The sequence below is a fragment of the Chiloscyllium plagiosum genome, chromosome 27 (assembly GCF_004010195.1).
Source record: "Chiloscyllium plagiosum isolate BGI_BamShark_2017 chromosome 27, ASM401019v2, whole genome shotgun sequence".
NCBI lineage: Eukaryota > Metazoa > Chordata > Chondrichthyes > Orectolobiformes > Hemiscylliidae > Chiloscyllium > Chiloscyllium plagiosum.
In genome coordinates this window covers 8,739,879-8,752,803 of record NC_057736.1, presented here as the reverse complement: position 1 = coordinate 8,752,803, position 12,925 = coordinate 8,739,879, and the positions used below count along the sequence as shown (strand labels likewise).

The 12,925-nt window shown below is 40.8% G+C and overlaps 1 protein-coding gene across 1 annotated transcript in view; it reads right to left on the bottom strand.

Annotated features, from left to right (window-relative positions):
- The window catches only part of LOC122563513 (receptor-type tyrosine-protein phosphatase U-like), a 330,644-nt gene that overhangs the window by 223,743 nt on the left and 93,976 nt on the right, over window positions 1-12,925 (bottom strand). Inside the window, exon 8 of the mRNA XM_043717332.1 lies at window positions 4,526-4,635. Coding sequence (XP_043573267.1) covers window positions 4,526-4,635 — 110 coding nt within the window. The remainder of the gene's footprint in view (window positions 1-4,525; window positions 4,636-12,925) is intronic.

Sequence of the window (12,925 nt, the reverse complement as noted above, 5' to 3'; positions counted from 1 at the left end):
TCTATGAATCTATAAGGGTCACTGGACTCTAAACTTTAACTCTGTTTCAATGCCGCCAGGCATGCTGAGTTACTCCAGCATTGATTGTTTTTGCCTTAATTTCTCTGTTCCCTTCACTCACTCTAACCTGAATTGCCCTGAACTTACTATACTCCATTCTCTCAAATCTAGCCACGACTTTTGAATCAAATCTGCTAATATAGTCTGGCATGCCAACTGGCAAAGACAGTGCACCAACTCTCAGACTTTTCCTCCTATCTCCCTGGATTATGACCCCACCACTGTATATTAAGATGTGGATTCCAACACTATCTCTGATCTTTCCTTTTCTGCAGAGCTCCTCTTCACAGTTCCCATTTCATACACCCAAATCCTGCACTTATACCTCCTTTCCAAAGTTCACAAAGAGGACTATTGTAGCTGCCCATGGTTGAATGTGCCAAAATGGCTGTTTCTGTATTTTTAACTAACAGGGAAGATTGAAGAAAATTGTAGCTGATTCAGCATTTCATAAAGCTCAAATCATGGCCTTCACAGACAGACACCAAAATGCCTCTGAGTCTTCGTAAGATGGGACTAGAATGCAGACATAAGACTCTGATCAGGTAGCTCAGATGAAAAGCAACTGATTTGAAAGCTCTGATGCTTATGTGAAATAGAAAGAAAATGCTTGACCCACCTTAGAGGAGGCCTTTTAAATAATTATAACTACATATTCGAGTGGACACATATATTCATACAGTAGTAGTAGTTTAATAGATTTGACACTGAAAATTGTAATTAGATTTCTGTAGGCAGTCAGCTTTGGATGCAAAGACTGGTTTTGATAAACATCCTTGGAGAACCTTGATTAGGGTACCAGCTCGCAAATGTCTGGAAAGAGACGTAACAGTCAGAGCTGGAAATGTGGTCAATAAGATGTATTATAAGAGCCCAAGAACGGGTGATAGGGGATCTGGCAAACATCACTAGATGATGGGAGGACCTCGAGTTGACCATGAAGTTGTCCATCATTGATCGTGTATTCACAAGATTGGATATGTAGGACAAGAGGGGATGTGGCAATGTTGCAAGTAACCATTGCAACATGGTATGTATAAACATTCTATCCTTTATTAGGAAAGGTAGGGTGTTCTAGAGATCTCTCCCACACAGTGATCTCTACCAACAGTGTTGGTATGGAGCCCTGAATAATCATCGATTTGTGCTAATGAATACCGGACTCAGACTCCTCTTTAAAATCTTTCTCCAAAAAGGATTACCCTGGCAAAGCCAGTGTTTCAGCCTGTTCTTGCCTTACTGAACTTATTTCTTCCTATTTTGACTCTATTTATTCTTCCTTGTTCAGTCTCTTCATACTTATATTTGTTATTCTTCTGATATTTTATGTTTATAGCTACAATAGCTACAATAGTCCTCTTTGTGAATTTTGGAAAGGAGGTATAAGTGCAGGATTTGGGTGTATGAAATGGGAACTGTGGAGAGGAACTCTGCAGAAAAGGAAAGATCAGAGATAGTCTTGGAATCCACATCTTAATATATAGTGGTGGGGTAGGAGGAAATGTCTGAGTGTCTTTGCCAGTTGGCATGTCAGATTATATCATCATAACATCATAATTTCCAGTTTCCTGGCCCTAGCTACCTCTTCATATCCATTCACCATCAGATGGTCTGCTAACTCTCTACTTTTTTTCTTGAAAAGAGATTTGAACATCTCCCATCCACCTCTACCCTTCTACATCTGGCTGAGCTCATTCTCACTTTGAACAACTTCTCCTTTAACTCATAAAGAAAAATTGAGATTTTTGGAAATGCTCAGCAGATCTGGCTGCATCTGTGGAGAGCAAATCTATTCTGAGGGAGAGTCACATGACCTGGAATGTTAACCCTGATTTCTCTCTACAGATGCTGCCAGTCCTGCTGAGCTTTATCAGCAATCTCTATATTTGTTTCTGATTTACAGCACACACAGTTCTTTCAGTGTTTCTTTTAACTCATCTCACTTTCTCCAAGCCAAAGATATGGCTATGGGTATGTGCATGGGTCTAAGTTATGCTTGTCTCTTTATGAGGTATCTAAAATATTCTTTGTTACAGTCCGACTGTTTCCATTTCTGAGGGTAGGTTGTCCACGAATATCATTACAAACTCTCTGACTCCCACAATTACCTTGACATACATCCTCACACCCTGCTTTCAGCAAAGACTCCATTTATTCTCTTAGATCCTCTCTCCCCATTGCAACTTCTGTAATAACATCTTCCACTGGGGCCCCAACATGTCATTTTTTCTCAACTGAGGATTTCCTCCCATATCCTTTCTTCTCCCTCTCAGAACAACAATAGGCTTCCTATTGTATCTGAATACAATTCACCAGTATCTGAATTCAAAGGACTATCCTCTGCCACTTCCATCACCTCCAGCAAGATACTATGACCAAACATATATGCCACTGCCCTCCACTGACAGTGTTCCACAGAGACCATTCCCTCCACAATACCCTCATTCACTTCTCCATTATTCCTAATACTTTCTCACCACCCACATGGCAACTCCCATACAATTGCAGAAGGTGTAGCACTTGTCCTTTCATGTCCTCTCTCCTCACAGGCCAAGGTCCCAAACACACCTTCCAGGTGAAGCAGCATTTTATTTGTAGCTCTATCAATCCAGTCGACTGTATTTGGTACTCACAGTGCTGTCTCCTTTACGTTGGCAAAACTAGATGAGCACTTTGGAGAATATCACTGCCCTGTCTGTAAAAATGATCCTAACCTTCCAATTGCTTCAATGTCAATAAACCATATGGTCCCATAGCAATACTTCCATCCAGGCAATTACAGTGTTCCGCCAAAGCTCAAGACAAGTTGAAGGAACAACACCTTATTTTCTGTTCGGTCTCTTACACCATCTTAAGACTCAATGATAAGTTTAACATCAGAGTGTGACCTCTGTCCTCCAATTCGGTTATGACCATCTGCCCCAGCTGTGTATTGTTTGTACTTTGTTGTCTTTACTCTCAGCAAACTGGATCCATTTTCTCAGTTTTGCAACAAGCATTTACACTATATATCTTTTGTTTATTACTTTCCAAACTCCATTTATCTTTTGATCTGGGCACCCTCAACTTCTGTTCCCCTTGCTCCTCCTCCCCCTCTGTTAACAAAATAAAATAAAAGTCATCATTTTCCAGCTCCTTTCAATTCTGAAGAGGAATCACATTAGACATGAAACACTAACTTTGTTTCTCTTGCCACAGATGCTACCAGACCTTCTGAGTTTCTCGTGTAATTTTTCTTTTCATTACAATGAATTTTAGCATTGTTGAGCAATAAAACCATAAAATAGGCTGTTAATAAATAGGTTAATAAAATTTCTTCAGTCCGTAGCTAATACAATGTTTAGTTAGAAAACTGTACTCAATGAAGGATACATGTACAAACATTTTTGTCTGGCATATAATGTTTTGTAATCTGAATTCAACTTGGATAACTCACTAAGTACAAATACCAAACTAACTCACTGATGGATGAAGATTTACCAAACTACTACTTTAAGGTATGCACCATTTCTATTGTATAATTAGGCAATATTCTTAATGTGTATCTGCCACCAGTGCTGTTTGCTATAAGATTGCAGTGAAAGGTCAGGAGACTGCATTGCACAATCAGAAGTATGTGGGGTAAGAGATAAAAACAGGAAGAGGGACGTAGAAGGAAAGAAGGAAAGATGAAAGTGAAGTTACTCCACAGAGGCTGGTTGCCAAGTCACACTTTATTTACACATGGAGAGTCCTTGACACTAATCCAGCTTTCACTGAGTCAGCTTTCAGAGTCAGCAGAAACTCTGACAGTCCTGTTTATATCAGTCAGCCAGGGCTTCCTGATTAGGTCAGATTAACAGCCCCAATCAGGTAAGACATATTCTATGAGGTTCACCTGACTGACCCTGTTACAACCATGAAAGGAAGGATGGAAATGCCTACACTACTGACTAAATGAAGAAACTAATGGTCACCCAGTGTGGGTAACGTGTAATTGATGAATCTTGAATGATTTCTGTAGTGGCGTTTGTGACAAAATGAACATGCATCTGGCATTCTCACTCAGTGAGGCATCAGAAAAAAAGCATTTCGTCATAACCATCGGGAACATCTGCCTTCAGGTCCACATTCCATTATTCCACCAAACTGCGGATCACAGCTGTACTATTTTATAGAGATGTCCAGGCCTATACTGGAAAAGCAAAACTAAAGCACTGATACATGGTTACTACTATGGTTCTGTAGCTGAGGAATGGAGACAATCTGGATGCCAGCTGGAGATTTGTGGCCCGGAAATGCTGAAAGGAAAGGAAGAACACAAACCATCCATACACCCTCACATTCATTCCCTATTTTTTCTGTTGATAGAATTTGATTGTGAGAATCCTTGACTGACTATGCAAAGTCCAAATGGTTCTATTGTCTATGTGTGACCGATAATCTTTAGATCTAATTTTAGGAAGCTACTTATCACAATAATTACCTCATACTGCGTGATAACACCATTAGGCACCTTTGGTTCTTTCCATTTCAAAGTTATCATATCTTCCGTGGATAAACTTCTGATGAACTCTGTTGAAATTCTGCCAGGTACTGAGGAGGAAAAGCAACCACAACATGTTACATTCCTAATAAATATTATTATAATATTCATACATATATAAATAAATCAGTTTCCCTCCAACTACTGACACAGAGGAAGTTCTAAGCATGTATAAAAAAATCAGTCTTGAAGGTGCCATAGTACATGGATATACCTGGAATCCAGCATAGAAACACATTCAGCCCAACAGTTATATGTTTTTTGATTCACAGAAATTCTTCTCACCCCCTTTTCACCTAAAACTATTAGAATGTCTTTCTATCCCATTCTCCCTCATGTACTTATCTAGTTTCCCTATAAATGCATGCAAACTATTTGCTGCTGGTCATTCTTAAGCCCCAATGCTATGACTTCAGCAAGTGACAGAGTGAATACTGGTTTGACAGATCATAAGTTTAATATTTAATAGGCTACTATGATGGTCACTAAACATATTCATGCAAGGCTGCCAATTTTAAAAAAATGACATAATTTAATTGCATTTAAAAAATGAATAAACAAAACTATATACATGACAATTTGCAAAGTCTTAACTTAGAGAGCAAGGTAAAGTTCCAATGTGTTACCCAACAATATCCTTTACAGATACTCAATCCCAATAATGTATTATCTTAACCCTGTACTCATATCTTAACTTTTTAATTTTTTTTCTTTATTTATTAAAATTACTGTGTGGTGATTCACTTTGGAAGGAGTAATAGAGTAGAGTACTGGGCTAATGGTAAGATTCTTGGTAGTGTAGGTGAGCAGATAGATCCCTGAAAGTTGCCATCCAGGATTGTTAAGAAGGCATATGGTGTGTTAGCTTTTATTATTTGAGGGATTGAGTTTTTGGCCGTATTTGGAGAATTGCATACAATTCTGGTCACCGCATTATAGGAAGGATGTAGAAGCGTTAGAAAGGGTACAGAGGAGATTTACTAGGATGTTGCCTGGTATGGAAGCAAGGTCTTATGAGGAAGGGTTGAGAGACCTGAAGCTGTTTTCATTAGAGAGAAGAAGGTTGAGAGGTGACTTAATTGAGACATATAAGATAATCAGATGGTTAGGTAGGGTGAACAATGAGAGCCTTTTTCCTTGAATGGTGGTGGTTAGCACTAGGGGACATAAGCTTTAAATTGAAGGGTGATAGACATAAGATAGATGTCAGAGGTAGTTTCTTTACTCAGAGAGTAGTAGGGGTCCGGAATGCACTGCCTGCAACAGTATGGACTCGCCAACTTAAAGGGCATTTTAATGGTCATTGCATGGATATATGGACAAAAATGGAATAATGTAGGTTAGATGGGCTTCAGACTGATTTCACTGGTCAGCGCAACAATGAGGGCTGAAGGGCCTATACTGCGCTGTAATGTTCTATGTTCTACTGTTTCCAGATTTGTTGGCCTAGAGACCTCCTTCTGGTTCTAATTACCTAAATTTTATTTTAGTTCCAAGAACTTTAATCTTTACACACATCTTGAAAACTTCACAAACTGGCCCCCTTCTGTTGCATGAAACTGTTCTCTTGACTCTGATTCTGAATTGAACTCAGATCACTAGTGGCTCCTAGTCTGTTTTAACAGTCTGTAATAAAAATCTAACTTTGCGAACACTTTATCAATAAACCTTACAGGTATCCTGATAGGCATGTAATTGAAGTGACATGCTTCCTTGGAAATTACGTAGCAACAAATGGCTTTCTGATCTTTTTAAAAAAGCCTTGTGCAGAATTGAAACTACACATCTATTTTACTTCTCCTTTAAAATCTAAATTGCTGAAATGATAATATCCATTTATTAAAGCAAGTTTCACATTCTTCACTTTCCTTAAGTTAACAGGTTTTTTCAGAATTTCCTACTGGATATATTGCAACTATCATACATTTGTGCTTCTGAGTTTAAGTTTCCCTTCAAATAAAAATCTTTTCTCTATGTTTAGCCTGTCAAACCTTTCCACAATCTACGCAAAATTTACAAAACATTTATACAGACTATCGCAAACATAAATAGGAAGTATTCATTGCCTGTCACATTGACATAGATAGCACAGAGACGTTTCAAAATAAAAGTAACAGCTGAATTTTCCTACAAATGTGGGGTTCCAATCTCAGGGCAATGTGAGGGTGTCTGGATTCTACATATGTTGTCAGAGTGCCTGATAGTGATCTATTTCAGGTGGTCTGTAATTACCTGTCCTTTTGTTCATTAACCACAGGTTCCTTAAGAGGGAGATTCGATCAGAAAGCTTGTACGCTCGATCAGCCAGCTAGCTGGCAGCCATTCTGGGAGAAATGGGAGCATCCGGTATAGACAGAGGAAAGGACGTGTGTCTCAAGATAGAGGTGCAATAGTGAATATTCAGCAAAGTTAAAAATAAACAATGGCAACAGCCATCAGGCCATCATAACAGAGATGGCTCCCTGACTCAACTGGCTATGGCTCTTTGAGCCTATGACTTCAAGATTGGAAAGAGACACTGGAAGTCTTTGGCCTCAGCAGAAGGGTTATCTAATGCCCAATGATCCTGGTGGGCATTTAACTATCCAGCTGGTGCAGATTGCCACTGCTTGTTTGATTTTGCCCCCAACTAGATTTTCTCGAGGTTGGAACACATCAGGGTAGTGGTGCAACATGCTATTTTCTCATTTGGCTTTGAGTCCTTTGGGGTTAAGGGAGATTGAAAAGATTGTCTGTTCCTTTATTCTAACGTACATTGTTTTTTTCCAAAAGTGGCTCTTATTTAATTAATTCAGAATATGTTAACTGTGGGTGAATTGTTTGGTTTTTGTTCAATTTTGTATCTGTACCTTCAGTCATGACTCGATTGAAGTTAACGGTTTAAAATTTCCATAATTGGGATTCTCTCTTACATAATGCAATTTTGAGATTTAATTACTGTTATTCATGCTTGAAGTAGGATAAAGCCTTCAAAGTTTCATTCTATCTTTCCATAGTTTCCTCTCAACTCTCATCTTTTACAATGATTTTGCTTCTCTTAACCAAAGTTTTAATTTCTCCAGAAGATGAAATAGTATCCAGTGGTCCACTACTCAGTGTCATATAAACATCAAAACTAGGGGCAGAAGTAGACCATTCGGCCCCTCAAACCTTCTCTTGCATTTAGTAGGATCATGACTGATCTACGTGTGCTTTAAACTGTATATTCCCATTTGTCCCATAAATCCTTGATTTCTCTAACAAATACATCTACCTGTACCTTAAAAAAATGTGCATCTGCTAACTATACTGTATCAAAGTCACACAAGCTTTAGAGACAGAAAAACCCTCCTTGCTTTTGTTGTGAAACCACACCTGCCTCACCACCAGTTAATACCCAGGCTTGGTAACAATCCCAAAAAAGGTAAAGTACTACAGATGTTGAAAATAAATGTAGGATTACTGTTTTAGGTTGACAACCTTTCAGCTTCACTATTATATTAACCCTCCCTTCCAAACTCCATCGATGCAGCTTCATTTTGTGAACATTTCCAGGTTGTTACAATCCTAATCTTGTCAAGAATGGCTGAAGAGGTTAAACTTCAGGGAAGTTTATGAGTAGTGATCATACTGAAACGGATAAAATCTTGAGGGAACTTCAAGGAGGTAGTTCCCAGGAGGTAGACAAGAACCAGGGGACATAATTTAACAAAGAAAAGATCCTGTTTTTAAGATGGAGATGGGGAAAATATTTTTCAGCATAATTTATCTGGGGATTTATCTTGCAGAGAAAGCAGTGGAGGTAGACCATTCAATTTATTCAAGGCTGAGCTATACCTACATAGGCTTTTGATTGACAAGGAAGTCAAGGGACATGGGGAGCCAGATCGGAAAGTGTCATTGAGATTGTGAACAGAACAGTAATGATCTTTTGAATGGCAAAGCAGTCTTAATGGGCCCAATGGCCTACTCCATCTGCGTGCCTATTATAGAATTATAGAATGATACAGATAGAGAAAGTACAGTATGGCCCAACAAGTCTGTATGGCCCAAAATAAATTACTACCAACTGGTCCCACTTTCCCACACTATGCCCATAGACTCATATGTTCAACCTTCCAATACCCCATAGGCATGCTGAAAAGGTGCAATCATTATATTGATCTGTCTGCTGAGGGGGTGTTTGCGCATATGATCTTCCTGTCTTACATTATCTTGAACAACATCTAATACGTGCAATCTGGTCGGCATGGACGGGTTGAACTGAAGGGTCTGTTTCCATGCTCTATGACTCTATGACCTCTAAAAGCCAGTTAAGCCAAGTCAATGAAGCTCATTGGGAATACAGAATAGAGGTAACTCAATAAATAATGCAAGCTGCTCAGATACAAATTTGTGGTCAAGCAACCATGGGCCCAAAATTGGATACTGTAAATTAACCCACATCCAAAGAAATCACAGGCCTGGTAGGAAATTGGTCAAATTAAACAGCAGCCAGCAGCTGTTGGCAACAAACAACAGAACAAACCATGGCCAAACAGGTCACAAAGGTTCAGGAAGAACCAGTTACATCCAGTCCAAGGATTGTGCATTGAAGGAGTTTCAATCAGACTTCCAGGCACTTTGACACCCAGCCAGTGCCTGAAGCCGTGCACTTTACAACTCCCCAGCATAGCATCAGTGAGAGATATTGCAGCCATAAGAGAAATGCTACAATTGAGAGTGCACAAGCCACTTTACATGGTACCCAGGCACTTAGCACCACCACAAGAGCCAGGTTCAAGACCTCAGTCCATGCCGCTGGAAAGACTGGAAGACAAGCAGCAATTAATTTGGTTGGGGAGATCATGCAAATTTGGAAATGGAAATCCCACGGTTTAACTCCTTTATTCCCCTGCTAGAATACACTCCCAAAGCATGATGGGACTGTGCCTCTCTTTAGTGAGTGTATAGAGCCAGATAGGTCAGTTTGGGACAGCCCCAGGTAGACAGTATGGTGGAAAGCTGCCCTGTAGAGATTTTAGGGGACATGCAGGTCCAGTTTGATACTTAAGACATCCCAAGATTAAGACAACATATGGCGCGTGAAGAAATATATTCTTATGAACAGATTTCCTGGACTCCAACCAGAAGGGATAGTGACAGAATCTATAGAGTTTAGACTAGGAGAAAATAGTCTGACACCACCCAGCAGTATTGGTTAATCCCCGTAGGGACGTTGAGCACATTTTAGGATCACACTTTATGAGAAAGTGCACTTCATCGTATGACTCAACCAATTGCTTTTCCTTTCAAATGTTGGCACTAGATGAGGCACCAGTGGAGATTGTGCCAGTAACATACAGAAAGAGAATTTTTATCTCAGGAGAATTGTGGATTAGACCTACCAAAATGAATGAGGACCCAGCAGGACAGGCAAATCTCTCAGAGCACAAGTGTGCATTCACAGTCAAAAACACAACCATGACTGTATAGAGGGAGAGGAAGTGATAGATGGACTGGACTTAAACAGACAAAGACCATACACTTTCCCAAAGCAGGCAGAAGGCCAGTGGACAAGGTGATTAGCAGATTGTTAAAGCAAGGTGTCCCATGCTCTGTGGCACTGACCAATAACTCACCCATATGTCTAGTTAAGGAACCACTAGGCTCGCCATTGATTACCAGGAACTAAATTAAACCAGTCCAATCATGGGCACAGAGTTTTCAAAATGATAGAGTTTTCAAAATTCTCTTTCAATTATTCATCAGGGGCTGTTTAAAGGAATGAAGCCGTTTTCTCAATTGATTGCTTGGTACAGCATATGGATAATTTCCTCCTGCATGCAGAGACAAGGACATAATATTTGACACTGTTAACCTTCTTCAACAACCTGAGATGAAAATTTAACCCCAAGAAGGCACAGTTCATGAGGTCCCAAGCCTCATACTTGGGAACTGTGAGAGCTGAGGGGAAACATGAAATAGAAGGAAAACACATCAAGGCAATAACCTGTTTGCCAGTCCCCAGGAATATGAGTGCATTTGTCCTTTCTGGACTTAGTTGCACACTGTTGGAGCCACATCAATGGTTTCACAACTAAAGCTACCTCACTCTCCAACCTCCTTAAAAGGAATGTCTGGTGAGAATGAACTGAACAGCTCATGGTTGCTGTTGAGAAATTAAAACAGGCCCTGGTGCAGGGATGCTGCACTGTTGGTACCTGACCCAGAACTTCCTTTTGCTTTGGAAGTTGCAGCCACACCTACAGCCATACCTCTCCAAGAATTGCACAATAAACATGGACCAGTAGCCTATGCCTTCTGGACTCTTTCACCAGGAGAGCAAAGTTATCCTGCATGGGAGAAGCACTTGCTTGCTATGTTCTGAGTGGTACAACATTTGGCATAAATTATCAGCCTGAACCCCCTGAGCATTTTGACAAATGACATCTTCATTCAACTTAGAACAAAGAACAAAGAAAATTTACAGCCCAGGAACAGGCCCTTCGGCCCTGCAAGCCTGAGCCGATGCAAATGTACTGTCTAAACCCGTTGCCCAATTCCTAAGCATCTGTATCCTTCTGCTCCCCACCTACTCATGCATCTGTCCAGATGCATTTTAAATGAATCTACTGTGCCTGCCTCTACCACTTCTGCTGGCAATGCGTTCCAAATGCCCACCACCCTCTGTGTGAAGTACTTGCCCCATGTATCCACCTTAAACTTTCCACCTCTCACCTTGAAAGCATGACCTCTCGTTATTGAATCCTTCACCTTGGGAAAAAGCTTGTCTCTATCCACCCTGCCTATACCCTTCATGATTTTGTAAACCTCAATCAGGTCTCTCCTCAATCTCCTTTTCTCTAATGAAAATAAACCTAACCTACTCAACCTCTCTTCATAGCTAGCACCTTCCATACCAGGCGACATCCTCGTAAACCTTCTCTGCACCCTTTCCAAAGCGTACACATCCTTTCGGAAATGTGGCGACCAGAACTATACACAGTATTCTAAATGCGGCCAAACCAATGTCTTGTACAATTGTAACATGACTTGCCAGCTCTTCTACTCAATACCCTATCCAATGAAGGCAAGCATACCATATGCCTTCTTGACCACTCTACCCACCTGTGCAGCAACCTTCAGGGTACAATGGACCTGCACTCCCAGATCTCTCTGTCCATTGTATAATTCACTCTAGAATTAGTCTTGCCTAAATGCATCATCTCACATTTGTCTGAATTGAAATCCATTTGCAACTTTTCTGCCCAACTCTTCAGTCTATCTATATCCTCCTGTATTCTCTGACAGTCCCTATGCTTTCTGCTACTCCATCAATCTTCGTGTCATCTGCAAACCTGCTGATCATACCAACAGTGCCCTCTTCCAGATCATTTATGCATATTATAAACAACAGTGGCCCCAGCACTGATCCCTGTGGAACACCACTGGTCACCTTTCTCTACTTCGAGAAACTCCCTTCAACTACTACCGTCTCCTGTTGCTCAACCAGTTCTTTATCCACCTAGCTAGAACACCCTGCATGCCATGTGACTTCACTTTCTCCATTAGTCTACCATGGGGAACCTACCTTCAGTGTGCCAGCGCAACCTTCAACTGCCTGGGGATAAGGGAGTTCGAAGACAACAAACATCATCTCCAACACCAAGTCTATGGTATAGAGAGCTGTGGTGGTTCCCATGCACTTATATGGTTCTGAGACATTGAATGTCTACAGCAGACACCTCAAGGTGGTGGAGCTGTACCACCAATGTTGCTTGCACAAGATTCTGTAAATCTGCAGGAGGAAGATGAGGTGTTCTATTTATCTCGCCCTCCTATGTATCTCTCAGCCCCCTTCCCCTGCCCCACATTCCTGATGAAGGGCATATGCCCAAAACGTCAACTCTCCTGCTCCTCGGACGCTGCCTGACCCTGTTATGCTTTTCCAGCACCACACTTTTCAACCCTGAGTTAAACAACATCTGCCATAAGAAAACTGTGAAAATTCTAAGAAATATATTGGCTGAATGCATAGCAGCAATCATCAGAATGCTAAAATTTGAAAAGTAGAGCAAGGTGCACTTTGATGAGAAAGTGAATCGATGGAATACTAGGTAGGGCAGCAGGTGATATTACAAATTTTCCAACCAGGACCATTTCTGTCCCCAAGCTATGCAGTCCCTACTCCTGGTGGACAAGGCCAACCTGTCTGTATACAAAATTTTCCTAGCTGCAGGAAAAATTGGGTGGTGTCATGGCACAGTGGTTCAGTGGCTCATGCTGCCTCACAGCACCAGAGACCTGGGTTCAATTCAACCCTCTGGCGACTGTCTGTGTGGAGTTTGCACATTCTCCCCATGTCTGTGTGGGTTTCTT